The sequence below is a fragment of the Hemiscyllium ocellatum genome, chromosome 17, assembly GCF_020745735.1.
Source record: "Hemiscyllium ocellatum isolate sHemOce1 chromosome 17, sHemOce1.pat.X.cur, whole genome shotgun sequence".
NCBI lineage: Eukaryota > Metazoa > Chordata > Chondrichthyes > Orectolobiformes > Hemiscylliidae > Hemiscyllium > Hemiscyllium ocellatum.
This window is the reverse complement of record NC_083417.1, coordinates 59,504,279-59,524,263: the sequence shown is the minus strand read 5'-3', so window position 1 is coordinate 59,524,263 and position 19,985 is coordinate 59,504,279. Positions and strand designations below refer to the sequence as shown.

Genomic DNA, 19,985 nt, shown 5'->3' with positions numbered 1-19,985 from the left:
GTCTGCATAGTTTTTAAAGAAAAAGTATTGTTCTGCTGTTTTTGTGTTCAGGTGATTAGCTTCCCATCAGCTTCATTAATCCAGGCACCTACAGATATATTGGGGATTTTTAAAACTCAGCCTAAAGATTGCAATTTGATTGGATTCTACACGTACTTGCACACCTATCTGACTATTAAAATATGACTAGGGCCTCTGCATGCAACTACTGAAAACTCTAGCACAATCTTAAAAATAAATCACATCTGACATGTATGATCAGTAGATTTCTTTTTAATTCACATGGTTATGTTCCATCTCTGTCCAGGTAACTTCACAGACTTCAGGCATGTAAGGTGGGATCTGTGTCAAAGGAAATGAAACAAAACTTCCAACAGCTATTACATTTCTGTATTTATAAACACTGGGCTAGGGAGTAGGTGCACAAAAGTGAAGGAATTCTGGAAATGCAGTAGGCGATGGAAAAGGTCAGCATGAGGATTCAACAAGTCTCCATAGCATGCAAACTCTTCACACGTTTATCTCGGAGATGTGAATGGCAGCAGTCAGCTCTTCATTTTTCCTCTTTCTGTAAAAAGAGGAATAACTTTCCACACTTCTGAATGTGCTGGTGAAGCAGTTTCTTCAAAATATACATTCTCAATTATTTGAGTTTCCTCAAACAGTGCTTCCTGGCGATAGAGAAATAATTTAAACTGAATCGGATTAAAACAAAACGTATATACAAGCAAACAAACAATCTGGTGTCTGATGGGAATAGGTCATTTATGATTACTGCATTATATCAGCCAGCTTTATGTATACAGCTAAGAGCCTGGCTCATTAATTAAGGTGTCATTCTGCAAACTAGCTGAATATGAAAACTAAATTAAGAAATATGGGAAGACTTAAGAGATTTCTATGGATAATAAAAACATAGACACAGCAACGCAGGAAAACCTACTAATATCAGGACTGAATAATAGATTACATATAAAGAAAAGCCAGCCGAAATAACATCTTCAAGTAGGAATAGTAAGAAAGGAATCAAGGTGATACCGACATCAATAAGTAACCATCAAAGATCAACACAGTGAGAGGCTACAGATGAAACTATGTCTCTAGAACATTTGTATTAAATTAGGAATATACAAAGCTGATGCTAATGATAGTTCTGGCAGAGATTTTATTAAAAAGCATAAGATGGTTCAAATCTGACACTGTCCATTTAAAAGAAATTATTTCCACAGCTGTGGCAAATACCAACAACACAATTGCTTTTAATTTCCTTATAATTCTAATTGAGAACTGGATTATATTCTTCGATAAAGCAGATGCCATTTTGCAGCTATCACAACAGTCAGGACAAGTTAACTTTCATTAGCATTGATTTAACTTTATTAAGACTATGTATATTAAAAAAAAATTACAGGTGGCAAAAGTATGAAGGTTGCAATTCATTTTCTGGGTACTGATTACATCAATAAATTGCTCGTGGGGTTTATGGTACAGCCATCTGAACCCTGAAAGTAAATTGCTCACCATCTTACTGTACCGGTGTTTACGGTAGCCCAAACAAAATAAAATTGATTTGTAATAAAATAAAAACTTTCTTCTGTGACAATTTTTTTTAAAAAACACATCACACACGTGGTTTGAGAATATTCAATGGTAAGCCAACTGAATGAAGAATTAACATGCTAAGAGTTATGTAGGTCCCACTGATGAGAGCAATCAGTTCCCCATTCAATGGCTTACAATCAGACACTCTACTTACACTCAGCAAGGATGTAGATTAACCACAATCCTTTCTTTTGCAATTAGCCATGCACAGCAGCAGAAAGACAGCTCTTTTACATTCCTAAAAAAACACTGGTAACCTTGGAGATATCCTATAGGCAGCTTGAGGACTATTTTGATATGACAGTATTAATCCTACCTTTTTTTTTAATTAATCTGCATTTCATTTTTAGCATCTGCATTAGCAAACTGTTAGTGCTTACAAAATGGAGATGACACAAAACAACACCACCCTTGGTTCAACTGGCAACAACATACCACTTTTCTCATCAAAAGTCCACCTTTTTAAAGACCGCAGTATTTAAGGTTTAGACTGGACGTGATTTGGCTGACTTCTTGCCCAAACTTCCATGGTGCAGGTTCATTTTCAAAGGAGGCTTGTCAGGCGAGCTTTGCTGTGTCCGCATCTTCAGTTCATCCTGTTCTATATCAAGACTGTAGACGTTGAAATGGCAAAAAACCCATAAAAAACACTGTTCATGGTTCCGTTTCCACAAATGACATGAGGACATTTATATCAAACATTTTTGTTAAAAGTATTGCCTTTTTAAAAAAAAAGGACTCACACTATGAAACCATCTTCCTGTCAAGTCATTGAAACCAATAACACACAAAGAAACAAAACAGGACTGGCAATCTAATAGGTTGCAGCAGTGAAAATGCAGACCTGGAGTTCATGCTACTTCAAAAGACATAAATTAAACCCTATTTTAATTACACATTTGCAACAGAATTCTGAAAATAATTCACAAATTCTTAATGACTGCAGGTCTAGGGAGGTGGGATAACTTTCACTGGCTCTCTTAAGGATCACAGCTTTTGCCTTGGTATGGAAATCCATGCAGCAAAATGGATCAAAAATTCCTGATTAAAGTACTATAATGCCAAACCTGATCAAAAAAGGATATTCCCTGTGTTTTAGGTTTTAATAAAATGTTCAGCCCACAGCCAATGTTTCCCCAAGTCAATTGTCTAGTCTAAGAATCCAATCCCTTTCCAAAAGAAATGTCTCCATTTAGCATTTTCCACTGTATTTGCTTGTGAATTATTAAATAGGCTGAGATTCATCTACAAATCTTAAGGTGCAGCTAATAACAACATAACCCAGATGCCATGTTGGCTTAGGATACCCGAGCTACGGTATTCCATAAATGTGGTTTGTACATTTACTCACTGCTGTTTGCTTTGAGTAAGTGCAAAGGCCAAGAGACAAAATAATGCCCCAAAATCAGATTCATGCACTTTCTAACAGCCAAATACTTGGTAGACGCCAGGGACAAAAATGCTGCATCGATCTCGAAGTCCTCAGGACTGGCCCAAGAGACAGGGAGGACAGAAAATGGAACAGACAAAGTTAGCATAGTACTGAATGGTTTGCAAGATTAGGCTGTTTTACCGATATATTACCTATACATCCTATTTCTTTATTTTTCTTTTCACTAAAACAACAGTTGTGATAAATCAACTTTTCATCCAAACAGTAGATTGCTGTACTCTGCAGTGATTTCAAATGGCAACGGGAGATCATGGGATTAGAACTGAACACAATTCTAGAAGTTACAATGTGGGAGGGAACTGAAGTAAAGTTATGTATTTCTCTACCCTATTGAATACAACTGCACAATTGCAGACCAAAATCTATCAAACATCACAATGTGAAATAATGGCACTGCTACCATTGCAGGAAAACACTGACACGAAAATACATCCCCACACTTCAGAACGTCATGATCTCAAAACACAAATATTTGTTTCTACTTTGGAGCTTTATTCCAACAAAGTAGATAAGCCTCAAATTTCAGATCAGTTTTACTACCAATTATATTATTGTTATGCCTTACCTGGTCACATTGTAGATATTGGTATGACAGAAGATCAGAAAGGTTGGAGGGTGAAAGGGGCAATACTCAGGGGTACACCTGCATTATCTTGGGACATCACTTTCAAAGCTATGGCAAGCGCAAGCAAGAGGGAAATTGCTCTCTGGTGATGAAACTCACACAAAAGAAAGTGCACTGAGGTGTAATTTTCAGCTAAAAAAAAACCTGAACATTCTCAGCAGGATAGTCATAGGTGACTGAAGAAGAACCCAAGTCACTCAAGTGGAACGTATAGCTCAGTGGTACTGGCTGTGTCAAAACTGGAGTGTAATTCTGTCAGGGCAGTATTTAAAATCTGACCACGTGCATCCTTTTAATCTTGACAATGTGATCTACATGGCCTGACAACTCAGTTCTATTTGCACTGAAATGCCATCCATTCTGCTTTGTCCCATTTTGACTGTGTGGACCTGGAGGCTGGGGTACCTAAAGTGGAAAAAAAATGACCTGTTGGTATCAGAGCATTGATGGGAAACTGGAATGAAATTCAATGCAGATGGGGTTTGGGGGTGAGGGGGGTAGCTGGTATTATATCACGTTTCACCCACGAAGTTTGGACACCTTGCTCTAAGGGCTAATGCTGCCTGTCAACCTGTACAAATCTCTCTGTGCCACAGTTTGTACAAGTTTAACCAAGATCAGGCTTTTAAGACTAAATTTGTAAAGAAATTAAAAATCACTGTCCACAAGCAGAACCTTCATAGGAGTTTTGCGCGGTGTGTTGAAGGCAGTGCTCCTGTAGATAGCTTAGCTCTGTAAACCTCTCACCACACCATGTGCACTTACACTGACTCTCTCTGGCGTGGACATTCTGGTGCTTTATCAGGTGTTCCTTCTGCTTAAAGCCCTTGTCACAAGTGATGCATTTAAAAGGTTTGTCCCCTGTGTGAACGCGCCGATGACGCTCCAGGTCTGAGGAATATTTGAATCTCTTTTCACAGTCGCTACACTTCAGCGGCTTCTCCTTGGCAGGCCGGCACTGGTGATCCACCAACTCAGAGGAACATGCAAAGCGTCGCTCGCAGGCATTGCACTTGAATGGCCTCTCCTCCACATGGGTCGATTCATGGAGTTGCAGGGCTGAAACCCTCTTGTAAGCTTTCTGGCAAACAGTGCACTTGAAGGGTTTTCCCTCCACCCTGGCGCAGCGGTGACGTAAGAGTTCTGATGAGTCTTTGAAACCCTTCTGGCACCCTGTGCATTGGAAAACACTCTCTCCAGTATGAATGTGCTGGTGGTACAGGAGGTGCGAGGATTCACTGAAGCCTTTGTCACAGACGGTGCATTTATAGGGCTTGTCGCCAGTGTGGGTGCGCTGATGTCGCACCAGTGCATAAAGCTGCTTAAAGCTCATCTGACAGGTTGTACATTTGAAGGGTCTCTCCCCTGAGTGCACACGTTGGTGGTGCTGAAGGTAGGAAGAGCGCTTGAAGCTCTTGTTGCACTGGCCGCACTTGTAGGGTCGCTCAGGCTCTGTTATGCACTGGTGCTGCAGCAGTTCTCCAGGCTGCTTGAAGCCAACATGACAGATAACGCACTTGAACATGTCTTCGCCAGCATGGACGCACATGTGGCGCACAAGGTGCGAGCGGTGCTTGAAGCTCTTGTGGCAGACACCACAGTCGTAGGGCCGTTCGCCTGAATGGATACGCTGGTGGTGTGCCAGGTGAGAGGACTGGCTGAAAGTCTTGTCGCATTGGTTGCATTTGAAGGGCCGCTCGCCGGTGTGCACCCTCTGGTGTCGCTGTAGCTCAGAGGCATGGCGGAAAGACTTCTCGCAGGCTGAGCATTTGAAGGGTTTCTCACCATGGATGTACTGGTGTCGGACCAGCTGCGATGACTTCTTAAAGCCTTTCTGGCACACACTACATTTGAAGGGTTTCTCGGGTGCATGGAACTGCTGGTGTGCCACCAGTTCTGATGAGTCCTTGAACCTCTTCTTGCATACAGTGCACTCAAAGGGCTGATCCTCGATGTGAACCCGCTGATGCAGGATAAGTTCCGATGACTGCTGGAAGTTCTCACCACAGATAGTACACTTGAAGGGGTTGTTCTCATTGTGGACATTCTGGTGCTGGACCAGTCCCAGCAACTGGGAAAAGCCCATCTTGCAGACGTGGCAGATAAAGGGCTTCTCCTCCACTTGGCCACACTGGTGCTGCAGCAGGTCATTAGAGTGACTGAAAGTCTTCTGACACTGGGCACACTGGTAGAAGCGGTTCATGTTAACAAAACACGGATGCTGTTGGAGTTCTGACAGCTGTGTGATCGTCTGGCCACACATGTTGCATTTTTGGGAGCTCTCGGCCGATACAGGCTGGTGCTGTTGAAGGGCTCCATCAGTAGGGAACACAATTGCAAACTCAAGGGCACGCTCAGTAGTCTGGGGAATGCAGTTCTCCACCAAAGGTGCGGCGGCTGGGTGTTCCTCCCAACACTCTGTCATGTTGAATGGACTCACATTGGAAAACAATTACTTCCCAAGATGAAATGGGTGAAACAATGGAGGCCTCGCGCTGATTCCACACAGAGCAAAGAGCACTGGTCAATCTTATCTGTTGGAAAAAAAAAGTTGAATTTATTTTACAAAACAAACCCAAACTGCTCTCACTGCATTTGTCCATGAAGCAATGTGTTTAATACACCTACAAACGCATGAACGGAGTGCATGTAAAAATAAGTAAAGTGCAATAGTTATAATGGAGGTGTAACACACTTTGGGAAGCAGATTGTTTCGTCCATTGCCACATATACAAGATCCTGGCAGGTCGACAGAGAAATTGGAGCAGATTGAAAAACAAAGTATGATACAAAATGAGATGAGGGTAGGAAAGAAAAACCAGAAAAAAAAAGACCAAACTGAGTAAGTTGGATAGAGGTGTTCTGGGTGGTGGTGAGGGAGCATTCAGTGGAGGAGATGACAAATGATGGATACTGAAATATGTACAGATGGTCCATTTGCAAAATATAAGCACTACAAGCAGAAATGGACCATTGTGTCCAGCTATTTGATAAGATCATAGCAGATCTGAGCGAGACCTCAATTTACTGGCTGCTGCCAGCCCCAACCCCATCAAAAATCCTTTACTCGCTTGTCGATTGAAAAATCTATTTCAGCCCTGAATATATTCAATGTCGAATCTCTGGTGAAGAGAATTTCACAGACTAATGACCCTCAGTGAAATGAATTTTCATTTCCATCTTAACTGAAGAGTTCTTATTTTTAAACTGTCCCCCAGTTCTCGATTACACGCTCTGAGAAGAAACATTATCAACATTTATCCTGTCAAATTTCCTCAGAGGATGACTTTCAATAAGATCACCGCCCATTCTTCTGGAAAAACCTGTCTTGTCACGACTGATGGATTATCACAGTGTAATGTCCCTCAGCAAATCTTGTATTTTCACGTCAGGTCCACAACAGTTTACAAAACATCCCCACTGCCAGCTTAAATTCAGTTTGGACCAGGAGCTGATTTCTAAAGCAATGGTTCAAGGTTTGTGTAAAGAGTTCTAGCCCGGGTGCTGGTTGCAGTTGTTGTGAGTATGTTCAGAGTTGGAGATTTGGTTTGCAGGCAGTTCATCCCCTTTCTAGGTGACATTGTCAGTACTGTGGAGCCTCCTGTGAAGCACTGCTGTACTGTGTCAGTTGGAATGTATTTGGTTTCGTCCCCGCTGCTTGTGGTTGCCAGTTCTGGTTGTTTATTGCAGTGGTTGGTATTGGGACTGGGTCAATGTGCTTATTGATAAAGTCTGTGAATGAGAGCCAAGCTTCTAGGAATTCTCTGGCTGTCTTCTGTTTAGCTTGTCCTATTACTGCTGTGTTGTCCCAGTCGAATTTGTGGTCCTTGTTGTCTATGTGTAGAGATACTAAGGATACCTGGTTGTGGCATTTAGTGGCTTTCATGTTCATGAAGCACTGAGGATGTCACTTAGAAAGGGGACAAAACATCGGCAAGACAAATTCCCTGCTTAGCAAACATACCCACAACAACTTCAAGTAATGGTGTTTCATTCATTCAACAAAAAGTTAACAGTTGGTCCAGAAACTGCACAGAAAATATGCAGTAAATCATTGTTCTTGCAGCCTTATTTCATTTTTTTTAAACAATTTAGAATGTTAGTGATCAAGCACATCCATATGAATATTGTACAGATCCAATTTTACCTACTGGTTACCAAATCATTGCACAGGTAAAAGGGTGACAGACTGCCCTTTCAACACTCCTTGTCCACCAACCTGATAATATGGCAGTAATTAAATGTTACCATCTAGTATGGTAGAAGGGCTGTAATTGTACTATACCTAAGATTGTATTCACATTCCATGAATCCACAGAGCAACATGCTGGGAGTAATCTAGTTGTAGCAATTCAAAACACCGTAACTGCAGCGGAGTGTAGATATTGAAGAGATGCTCCAATACAGCAAGTTGGCATTAATTCCAGGATACAGCTCTGACTTTGCTTAATCTGAACACCTCACAGGCCAGTCAGCATTATGGTTAAAATCCAGCCAGATCCTTGATCTAAATTTGCCCAAAGCCAGCCAATTGCACTAACTCCTATGAATGTGCTGTATGATGCCGCAAGTGTAGAGGTAACGAATGCAATTTAAATTGATAACAGTCACATGGTAGTTTGATAAAGGATAGACAGTAGAATTATAAGTCAATGATATTCAATAATACCAAACAATCACTCCAGGCATGGCATTAATATCAACAGGAAAGCAAGAGGGCAAACTGAAGTGTCAAATGACTCCGGCCATCCAAATGTTTCTATTAAATACAATTCCTCAATGGGGTGTGGGAGGGGTCTCATCATATCATCATCCTAATATGATGACATTAAATTAAAGGAGTAATGATTTCAAGAAATTGCAACAATGAAGGCGTTACCAAGACGATTCAACCAATGGGGTCGTATGTCAAAGTTTTAGTAACTAGTTAGATTATTTTAACCTTGGTTAACTTACTGGTTTGATTATATTTGGAATAGTTTGACATCCTACATTCAAACGAATATGCAGTGTGGAGGAAAAATGGGAATATACTGCTTCCAGGACTTGATCCTTGAAGGCCAACTGTTTACATTGATTTCAATGGACAAAAAAATGAACAAGGATGTGACTGTGTTCTTTAAAATATAAAGAATGATGAATAAAAGCTTGAAAATCTGGTGCAAACAGTTCTGTATGTGCTTCAGTAAACCCCTATTTAAATAACTCTATTCAAAGTACAGTGAAAAATTAAGAAAATGAGATGTTGACTCCTCCGCTGGTCAGAAGCATTAAGCAAGCAACAACTGCACTGCAGGCATCTGAAAGAATGATTAAGATCAGCTCCAATGAGTATAGCATATAGGCTACTCTACGGCTGCCTCTGTGGACTTTGAAGGAGATAACTATTTCCTGGTAAAGTCCTGGAACCTAAAGTGCAGAAAAATAGGTGAACACACCCTTGCATAATTGTGACTTCAATTTCAAACTCACTGCTGTATTAGCATCAGATTTAGTGACTTACACAGAGTCTTCCCAATAGCACATTAATACCAATGAGCCATGGGAAAACATATTTTAAGTCAATATCTATTAATGTTCCATTTGTGTAACTGATTGGAATCCAACTTTACTAATGCATGTTTTTCAAGTTAATAGTTTACGGTGTGAAACGTTTACATCCTTAATGTAAAATCTCACCAATGCTAAAATGCCCATGGTCAGCTGTGTTAAAAGTTTGCTTCTGTTACTAACAACACTGGAGTAGATCTGATTCTTGGCTTATTAACAAGAGCAGTTCTGTATCCAGAGAGAAAAAAAGGTAAAATCTATTTCTTGGAAAACTTCCCTTAACACCACTGGATGTCAGCGACACTGGCAAGAACAGATTTATTGCCCTACTGCAACTGTCTTGAACATTTACTCGCAGCAATGATCTCAAGATTAACAGTACGTGGGTTAGAATTAGATGGGCCAGACTGGATAAGAGTGCTAAGTTCTAAAGGAATGAATAGATGACTTGAGTTTCCATACATACATATACACATATATACACACACACACACATTAGCAGCTTCAATTCCAATACAAAACCACAAGCTCTCTGATTCCTTAAAATCCATATCTTGGTCTGCATGGTGACACTTAAATTTATGTTTGTTTGGGTTGCTAATGCAATACTGTTACCATTGTACTACTGTCATCTTTACCAACTTGGGTGCTGGTCCTATAGTAATAAAATTATTCTGAAAGTTAGATTGTGTGGGGCTTGGAGCTGTAGGCAGAGAGACCTTCTGAACTGCTCCGAGAACAAAAGCATTTATTACTAGTTCTTTGTTTTCTGAAACTCAATTTGCCTAATGATTAAACAAGATCTAATGTGATGCACGTCCTTCTACTGGGAGGAAGCCTGAATTACATCACTTAGGTTTATTTTGGGTGGGGGGAGGGGGAAGTGAAGTGAAAGTTTCTAATTCTGCTCTAGAGTTTCATTTCAAATGGGATTTTGTTACCATATCTCTTGTAGATTCAGTGCAGTCACTAATTCAAAATACCTGATTCTTTGGTTCTAATTTCAATGCTTTGATGTGTTTGTTTATCTGTTCAACTTTTTAAGCTGAAAAAAAATCACATTTGGAGACTGCATTGTTATAAAAAGAGTTATATATATTATTTACTGGTCAGAAAGCAGGTTATGAAAGCCAGTTGGAAGATGCCGAGTCAAATAAGGTAACCAGCAGTTCCTGCTTCTGTTAGCTGCTACTGAATCAAGCACTGATTTGCACCTTCCCGTGACTGGAAGTGAATGCAAATTAGAGAACCCCAGTGTGCAACAGCTTTTGACAAGTAATTGAACAGTGGGATTAGCAGCAGGAACAAAAGTTGTGTCCCATTCTTGATAAATGGAAACCAAACACAGTGAGGGAACAATCACACACACGGGCTAACACTGGGATGGGGATGGTTACCACTTCTACATTTGCCAACAAATGATTTTCCTGAGGGGCAAAGTAGATAACTCAGGTCACACACTGAATGCTTCCTCCCTGCTGGCGTATCAAACAAGGTTTCAATTTAAGGAAACACAATTATAATTGTAAATATAAACACAGAAAGAAAAGTATTTTCATTGTTGGGGTAGAGGGATTAACACTATACACAAAAAGTTGACTTTAAAGAGTACTATATATACAACTTACTTCTGCAACCACAACTTTTTAAAAATGGGGCCATTTTTCCTCAACTTCGCTGTACACAGGCTTTTTGTGCTTTTGTCAAGTACTCGAAAAATTCTTAATTCTTGTTGGGATCGTGGGTTACTGACAATACATAGTAAAGGAATATGGTAACAGTGCTTAGTTGCCAGAGATCGAAAGCCAATTGTGCACAAAGGTGCCAGGGTTGAAGTAAAATAGTAGAGGTGCTGAGGTTTGAATAGCAATACATTGCAGATGTGTCAAGGATTGAAGGCAATAGCAAATAACTGCCAGAGATTAAATTTAATAAGAGGATGGGACAGCAGTGTGCAAGACTGACAGGGGTTGAGGGATAATAACAACAGAGGTATCAGGAACTGAAAGACAATAGTGTGCTCAGGTGCTATGGATCAAGAGGCGATACGAAGCAGAAGTATCAAACATTGAGAAGCAACAGTGTAGAGCGACTGAGGGCAACAGCAGGAAAGATGCAGTGGTACACAGCAGTGCCCGGGGGCGGGGGTCGCAGTGCCAATGGTCATGGAGCGATAGCATTTAGCCAAGTCATTCTCGGGGCCACCGCTCTGGGCACATGGGGCTCAGGTTACACCGAGGCAGCTGCTGGCACATGGCCTGCAGTGCGGTGCGGTGATGGCGAAGCCAGCCCGCTCCCAAGGGGCGGTCCCCTGCCCCTCGGCTACACCTCAGCCGTGTACCACCCCCCTCCTCCCCTCCCTCACCCCGACAGACGGCCTGGGCAGCGCCACCTCCACGGCCGGGCCCAGGACAAAGGCCTGCCACCTCTTGCCGGCCGAGAACCGCCGGTGTTCCCCCCGACTCCCACCCCCACCCCCACCCCGCGCGCGGTATTAGGCCCCTGTCGGCCCGGAGAACCCGCCGGTACCTGGACTGTCACGTGTACCGAGGCCGGGTGAAAAGCTTTTGTGATGTGAGGGGGGGGGGGGGCAAGATCGGGCTCCGAGCGCCGCCCAGGCCCAGGCCTCGGCCCTTCGCCCCCCACCGAGCCTCGGCCTTTCCTTGTCTCTCGTCCTCGATTGGGAGGGGGGAAGCCGTTTCGAGGTGTCGGTCGAGCCGCTCTGAACAGCCCTCCCCCCGGTTGACGCCTGCTTCCCCCCCCTCCCCCTCGCCGCCTGTCGGTTGCTGGGCTCTGGCTGGCTCCGGTCTGGTCCGCCTCGGCTCGGCTCGGCTCGGCCCGCGTAAACAGGAAGCCAAGAGCAGCCGCGGAGTTTCCTGTCACTGCTGCCGGCTCTCTGCTGCCCCCGGCGGCTCCCGCTTGAACAGCCAGCGCCGGCTCCCGACACAGGTCTTCCCAGCCCCGCGGCACCAGAGTGAACCCTCACTCAACTCCACCCCGAGCACACTCCTCTCCACGTTCATTCATTCATTCACTCATTCCAATCCTAAACCTTAGCCTTGAATTCAACCCCCAAATCCGACTTTTTACCCCAGTTTTAAATCCAACTCTTTCTCCGAAATTCCCACCTTAACCCGAATTTTTAATTCAAACCTTTAATTATATTCCCCACTCAAATCTAGTTTCTCTTCTACTTCGAACTGTGAATCTTAAATCCATATTTGTTCCTACATTGTGTTCTTTTTTGTTTGAAAAGGCGATTTTAAACAACTGTACAGTTTGCTATTCCACGGTTCTAAATAGCTGAGACTTGTCTTTTACATTTATAGTTGAAAATGTGTTGCTGGTTAAAGCACAGCAGGTCAGGCAGCATCCAAGGAATAGGAAATTCGACGTTTCGGGCATAAGCCCTTCATCAGGATTACATTTATACACAGCCTTCCCAGTGTGGTGGACGGGGATGCGAGGGGAACATCCTCCTTCAGGTAGTTTTTATTTTTTACTACAAAAGATTAGAACTTTATTGACAAACGTTTGCAAATGTGTTTGACAAATATTTGGCTACCTCTTTAGGCTAGGTCACATTGCACATTTATGCCCAGGCACATAGATTTCAAGGGCAACAGAACATTGTGGTTATAAACTTCCAACTGCATACATGAACTGATTTTAGCTGCAGTGTCCCTTATCGTCCACCAAACATCACTGGATGTAGCAAAAATGCATAGTTAGCATCTGATCCATTTGTACTGGCATCTCTTAGTTCTGTTCAAGGTAGCTGCATTTTATAGTGGACCTCAGTGTTCTTACTAGGCAATTGAGGACTGCAGCTGCTGGAAACCAGAGTTTAGATCAGAGTGGTGCTGGAAACAGGTCAGGCAGCATCCGAGGAGCAGGAAAATCAGGAAAAGGGCTTTGTGATGAAGGGCTTTTGCCCGAAACGTCGATTTTCCTGCTCTTCGGATGCTGCCTGACCTGCTATGCTTTTCTAGCACCACTCTGATCTAAACCTCAGTGTTCTTAGGTTTCTTTCATCAATTGACCTGGTTAGAATTAGGTTTAATTGTCACGTGTCCTCAAGTTCAGGTACACATGAGTACAGCAAAAAGTGCACAAAGTCACCACCTCTGGTGGCAACTTAGGTACAAAGATACCTAGGTACAAAAGCTGAGGTATAAATTAGAAAAATGAAGAAATAAAGTTAAAAGATTATCATTACTGTCCTTATAAAGCTGGGTACAAAAAATACCTAGGTACAAATGTTAGATATAAAACAGAAAAATAAAGAAATAAAGGTAAAAATTCAGCATTGCAGTTGTAAATTTGCAAAGCAGGGAGTCCACGCTGGGCTTCCTCGAGGCTAGGAGTCCATCAAGTCCATCCAGGAAATGGAGGTAGGTAGAGAGAAAACAAAGAAAGAAGGAAAAAAAGAAGAAAAGAAATGGGCAGAGTGGATGAGCTCTGGCTTTAGAAACCCTGCTCTGCTGCCATCTTGTAACATTAGTTATCCCTCAATCCCATATCACAGAGGTGATCACAAACCAGTCGGACACTCATTGAGTGGAAGTACTTTCTATTCAGGAGTCTAGCTGGCTGGTCTGTTATTGCCTTGATGGAAGTGTGGTACATTTGATCTCTCAATTGTTGAACATTATCCCTCCTAGCTGCCTGTCACATTCACAACAGCTGAGGTTTCCTGGAATCTTGTCTGCACCTTTCAATTGAATTGCTGCTCCAAAGGCATAAAACTCCACACCGGGTCAACAATCAATCAGTTGGAGGCATGCAGTAACATACCACAACACTTGGCAGCCCCACTTGGGCTACAAGCTTCTCACTCACTTTGAGGAGAAAATAGTGGAATTGACTGGTGACAAGCAGGACCACTTATGGGGATGGGGAGCTGCCAATGAACAGTCAATCTGGTGTGAATCATTGTGTGGTAGTGCTCTCACATTACCCCTAGCAGTAACTGGAGAATGTTGCTGAACAAAGAGACCTTGGAGTGCAGGTTCATAGCTCCTTGTAAGTGAAGTCACAGGTTGGTAGATAGTGAAGAAGGCATTTGGTATGCTTTCCTTTGGGTATAGGAGTTGGGAGGTCATGTTGTGGCTGTGCAGGACATTGGTTAGGCCACGTTTGGAATACTGTGTGCAATTCTGGTGTCTCTGCTATAGGAAAGATGTTGTGAAACTTGAAAGGGTTCAGAAAAGATTTATAAGGATGTTGCCAGGGTTGGAGGGTTTGAGCTACAGAGAGAGACTGAATAAGCTCAGACTATTTTTTTTCTGGAGTGTTAGAAGCTGAAAGGTGATCTTTGAAAGTTTTATAAAATCGTGAGGGACGTGGACAAGGTCTTTTCACTGGAGTGGGGGAGTGCAAAATAGAGGTCATAGGTTTAGGGTGAGAGGGAAAAGATTGAAAAGGGACCTAAGGGGTAACCTTTTCATGCAGTGTGGTCAGTGTATGGAATGAGCTGCCAGAGAAAGTGGAAGAGGCTGGTATAATTATAACATCTAAAAGGCATCTGGATGGGTATATGAATTGGAAGGCTTTGGAGGGAAATGGGCCAAATATTGGCAAATGGGATTAGATTAAGTTCAGACATCTGATCGGCATGGATGAGTTGGACCTAAGGGTCTTTTTCCGTGCTGTACGTCACTATGACTCTATGAGGTTTATTTGAAATTGCAATCTTATGAGGTGCTGCTCCTTCTTTACGTGAAGTCAGGTGATGTCACCTGACAGAGGAGCAGCACTCTGAAAGCTTGTGATTTCAAATAAATTTGATGGACTGTAACCTGGTGTTGTGTGACATCTGAAGTTCTAGAGAACTCCTGGATTCTGGACTCCGACTGGCAGTAGAGAGATAAAAATGTATTGACCTCACATGGATGTTTAAGATCAGTAAATGCTTTGTAAGGAGCTTACCATTTTAAAAACTGGAAGAACTGCAAATGCTGGAAATCAGAAAACAAGAACAGAAATTGCTGGAAAAGCTCAGCAGATCTGGCAGCATCTGTGGAGTCAAATCAGAGATAACATTTCAGATTGAGTGACCCTTTCTCAGAGTTGTTTTATTTTTCTGTATTCTGATTGTGGTCTGAAATGGGAAAAAAAAGGTTGTTTTAAAAACTAAGGAATATGATTTCTGCATTTTTCAAAAGCATGCCACCTAATACTCAGTGTGAATATTGCTTACACAGTGATCAGTTCAAGCAGTGCAGGAAGTCTAGTTATAGGTGAACTGGAATTAAGGGCTGTACATGAATGGAGATACAGCCAGCCACAAGTTGCCGACTGGTCTGTGAAATGGTGGCTAGTTGTCAGTGACACAAGCTTTCTGCCTGCCAACAACTACGTGAATGGCTCCCAGATAGCCAGACAGCCTATCGGTGTGAATGTTTGAGAGAAGCCATTGGATCTCTGAGAGGAAAGGAATTGTCCCTTTTCTCTGCAGTTAAAACCACCTTAATTATAAAGCCAGCCAGTTTATTTCCCACTCATTTGCTGCTGTAAGCTGTGGTATTTATTGAAACCAAAAAGTCAGAAGCTTAATAAATTGTGAACCAATTGCCCCATACACAAGCATGTGAAAGTACCTGGAAAAGACAGAGCAAAGAGAAGCATATGACAAGCCCAAAGGGTCATCTCAGTGAAGCCTGTGGACAGGGACACACTGAACTGATATTCTGCTCTCTCCTTTTCAGGACAATGTGACACACAATAGAAGTAGAGTGGAGGTTAAGTTTGCTGCATCGCTTGACTCCTATAGATAAATCTACTTAATAAAAAAAAAGCTCAGGATTTTGGGTAATGTTTATGGGCATGCAGCTGCTGAGAGTTCTTACATATACCAATTAACGTGCTGCTTCATTAATTTCCAGTTTGAAGCCTTTGCCATGAACAGACATTGGGGGTGTATTCAGCCGAAAAGAAAACATGGGAAGTAGTTGTTGGGTTGTTGGGTATATGGTAATGGGTAGAGGATTGGCTAACTAACAGATGACAGTTTGGATACTGGGGAGCATTTTAAGCATGGCAAACTTTAACTAGTGATATGCCACAAGGAATCAGTGTTGGGGCCACAATTATTTACAATATGTATTAATGGGTTGATGGAAGTGAATGCAGTATTGCCAAATTGTGGGTGACACAAAAATGGGTGGGCAGGCAAGTGTTGAGGGTGATACAAAGAGGTTATGTACTCCACAGGTTCAATGATGGGCAAAAATCTTAGTAGATTGTATATAATGTGGAAAATGTGATGTTATGCACTTAGGCAGAGGGTCTGAATGGAGGATCTGAATATTATTTAAATGGCAGAAAACTGCAGTGAAGAAAGATTTGGGTTTTTTGTGCATTGATTACAAAAGAACTAGCATCCAAGTTCAGAAGGTATTGGGGAAGGGAGGTGGAGTGTTCACCTTTATTTCAAAGGGAATGGAATGTAAAAATAGGGAGGTCATGCTAAAACTGTACAAGACGCTTATTAGATCACCCCTATAATTGTGTAAATAGATTTAGTTCCCTTATCTCAGAAAAAAGATGTACTAGTTTTATCGGTAATTCAGAGAAGATTCACTAGGTTATTCTGGATATGGAAGTATTTTCATATGAAGAAAGATTAAGTTGGGCTGTACTCATTGAAGTTTATAAGAATGAAAGGTAACTTTATTTAAACATGTAAGAGGGGACTTGACAGGATAGTTGCAGAGAGGTTGTTTCTGCTTGTGAGAGAATTTAGGACCGGAGGGCATAATAACAGAGTAAGGGATCATCCATTTAAGACAGAGAGAAGGGGGGAGTTTCCTCTTTGAGGATAGTAAATTTGTGGAATTCTTCACCGCAGAAGGCTGTTGAGGTTAGGTCATGAAGTATGTTCGAGGCTGAGATAGGTTATTAGTCCGTAAGGAAATTAAGGGTTCTGGGGAAAAGCAGGAAAGTGGAATTGAGGACTATCAGATCAGTAATGAGCTCGTTGAATGGTGGAACCGATTTGATGGGCTGAATGGTCTACTTCTGGTCCCATTTCTTTTGGTCTTATAGTCTAATATGCTTCTTCTTCAATCTTCCTGCCAAAATGAACAATTTAATATTTTTCCACATTATTCTCTATTGGCCTCATCTTTACTCAATCCTTGACCTATTTTTTTGTAACCTCCTTCTGTCAACTTCACAACTTACTTTCCTGTCTATCTTCGTTGTGGAGAAAGTGAGGACTGCAGATGCTGGAGATCAGAGCTGAAAATGTGTTGCTGGAAAAGCGCAGCAGGTCAGGCAGCATCCAAAGAGCAGGAGAATCGACATTTCGGGCATAAGCCCTTCTTCAGGAATGTCGATTCTCCTGCTCTTTGGATGCTGCCTGACCTGCTGCGCTATCTTCGTTGTGGGTTAATTAGCTCCTTTGGCTGGATAGCAATGCACCAATCAATGGATTCTATTTCTTCACAAGGCGAGATTACCATGAGGGGTCTACTTCTCAACCACTCCCCCTGTCTGAGTTGTAGTGATCCTCAGGTTAAACCATCACTAGCCAGTTCTCTCCACTGAGACACCACCTTGATCATCTGGTAGGACAAGGGCAAATTTACCTTCACCCTCTGTGTCATCAGCAAATTTGGCAAGCATACCATCTGTCCCTTCATCAAAGTCATTTACATAGATTATAAGTGTTTGAGATCCTAGCACCGATCTCTGGGGCACACCATTTCTTAAATCTTCCAACCTGTAAAAGACCCATTTACACCTATTAATTGAATCCTGTTAGCCAGCCAAGCTTCTGTCCATGCCAAGATACTACACTTCTCACCGTGAGATTTGATTTTCCATAATAAACTTTGATGTGGCTCTGTATTGAATGCCCGCTGCACATCGAAGTACAATGCACCCACTGGTTCCCCTTTCTCCATGCACATGTTACATCCTCAAAAAAGCCCAACATATCGATTATACATGACTTCCCTTTCACAAAATCATGTTAATTCTGCCTGATTACCTTGAATGTACCTAAGTTCCCTGTTGTAACATTTTTCATAATAGTGTCCAACATTTTCCCTGTGATCCATGTTAAGTTAACTGCCCTGTAGTTTTCTACACTTAAACCTAAAAACCCGAGGTCAGTGCTCCATTGTTGTACCAAGAGGAACTGTTGGTGGTTCTTTTCTCTTGGATAAGAGGACCTGCTTGCCCTGACAATGCTAGCAGGGAAAATTCACCAATATTTATATCTTGATCAACAATTGGTTCTTCATTAAGTTGATGTTTGCCATTCACAAATTGATTCCTGTGTTCCTATGTTACACTTCAAAAGTACTTCCAACCTCTGTACTTTGCACTTTGACACATCGTTTTGTGAAAACTGCTTCATAAATGCAAATCTTTTCAATTTCAGCATTGTATACCAGCATTCTATATTTGCCTTTTAGATTAGATTAGATTATCTACTGTGTGGAAACAGGCGATTCGGCCCAACTAGTCCATACTGACCCTCCAAAGAGTAACCCACCCAGACCCATTTCCCTCTGACTAATGCACCTAACACTATGGGCAATTTAGCTTGGCCAATTCACCTGACCTGCACGTCTTTGGATTGTGGGAGGAAACCAGAGCACCTGAGGAAACCCAAACAGACACAGGGAGAATGTGCAAACTCCACACAGGCAATCACATGTCTGTGCAAGGGACCAAATTTTTTTTTCATTTGGTCTTTGTCCTTTAGATGAGAGGTGGGATTCAAACCTTGGTCCCTGCCGCTGTGAGGCAGCAGTGCGAACCACTGAGCCAATGTGCCGCCATAAAAATTATTTCTCCACGTTATCTCAGGATTGAAATGATAAACCTGGGTCTGTTTTTCAGGTTTGTGCTAATTTTGTTCCCTTTAGTTCACATTTGTGTTATTTTGCTAATATTTGCAATGTTATGTAGTTCTGCAGTCGTCTTTCTCTGCCACCAGATGGTGAAATGACACAGCGTATAGGTATTTTATAATTCAGCGATAACCATTGTGGCAAACAATGGTATTACAGGAGTACGAGCATCTTCCAGCACAATCCTGTCCAACACTGAATTACATCTTGCAGCACAGCATCAAGTGACTATACTACAAGAGATAAAGAAGTGAAAAGTCATACAAATAGAAGTGCTGTGAGCACTCAACAGGCCAAGCTGTATCTGCAGAGAGAAGTAAGTAGAGTTAAAGGATTCAGAAATGTAATCTTTTTTCCATTTGGTCTTTGTCCTTTAGATGAGAGTTTTACATGATGGTGGAGGTCTAATGGAGCAGTGGATAGCATCTGCATCTCTGAGTGAAAATCTCCAGGATTTGGTCCCTTGCCAAGACTTGGTAGCCTGAAATGGCCATTCATAATATGCCTAAATAAATTGATTGTCATCTGCAAATCCAGTGTGCCTGTGGCAGATGGTAAGTGCAGGAGAGATGGTTAGCCAGTGCTTGATGCAGAATTGTGCCCTTTGAGCCTCAGGCTAGGGACCTGTTCCAGGGGGAAAAAAGTGGAGAGCTGACATAAGCATGTGCTTCACCTGTCTTGTGCATCTCTAGACATTAGGTATCTTCTAAGTGTCTTTACATGTTCAATATACTCTTCACCATTATGGATACAATAATATCTACTTATAACACAATAGGGCTGTTGCATATTGTTATGTCACAGAGAGAGCAAGCCAAACTAAATCAGCCTCACTGCCACTGGAGTTGGAATATTGTGAAAATAAAAAAAAATCAATGATCCTTAA

General features: G+C 42.0%; 1 protein-coding gene across 3 annotated transcripts; it reads right to left on the bottom strand.

The window, feature by feature from the left end:
* Nucleotides 1–266: 266 nt before the first annotated feature.
* LOC132824000 (zinc finger protein 319-like) lies at nt 267–12,175 on the bottom strand. Of its 3 annotated transcripts, XM_060838205.1 has the most exons (4): nt 11,760–12,175; nt 4,446–6,214; nt 3,621–4,085; nt 267–2,214 (listed from the first exon to the last, which is right to left on the bottom strand). In XM_060838205.1, the coding sequence occupies exons 2-3, from the start codon at nt 6,103–6,105 to the stop codon at nt 4,015–4,017; spliced, it is 1,731 nt and encodes a 576-aa protein (XP_060694188.1). In that variant the 5' UTR covers nt 6,106–6,214; nt 11,760–12,175; the 3' UTR covers nt 267–2,214; nt 3,621–4,014. The 3 variants fall into 3 exon arrangements, with proteins under 3 accessions (XP_060694188.1, XP_060694189.1, XP_060694187.1); XM_060838206.1 differs by lacking the exon at nt 3,621–4,085 and having other exon boundaries at nt 11,760–12,173; XM_060838204.1 differs by lacking the exon at nt 267–2,214 and having other exon boundaries at nt 4,010–6,214; nt 11,760–12,174.
* Between the last annotated feature and the right edge of the window lie 7,810 nt (nt 12,176–19,985).

Coding starts and splice junctions, on each gene's coding strand:
- LOC132824000 (XM_060838204.1), bottom strand. CDS start 6,105: ATGACAGAGTGTTGGGAGGAACACCCAGCCGCCGCACCTTTGGTGGAG.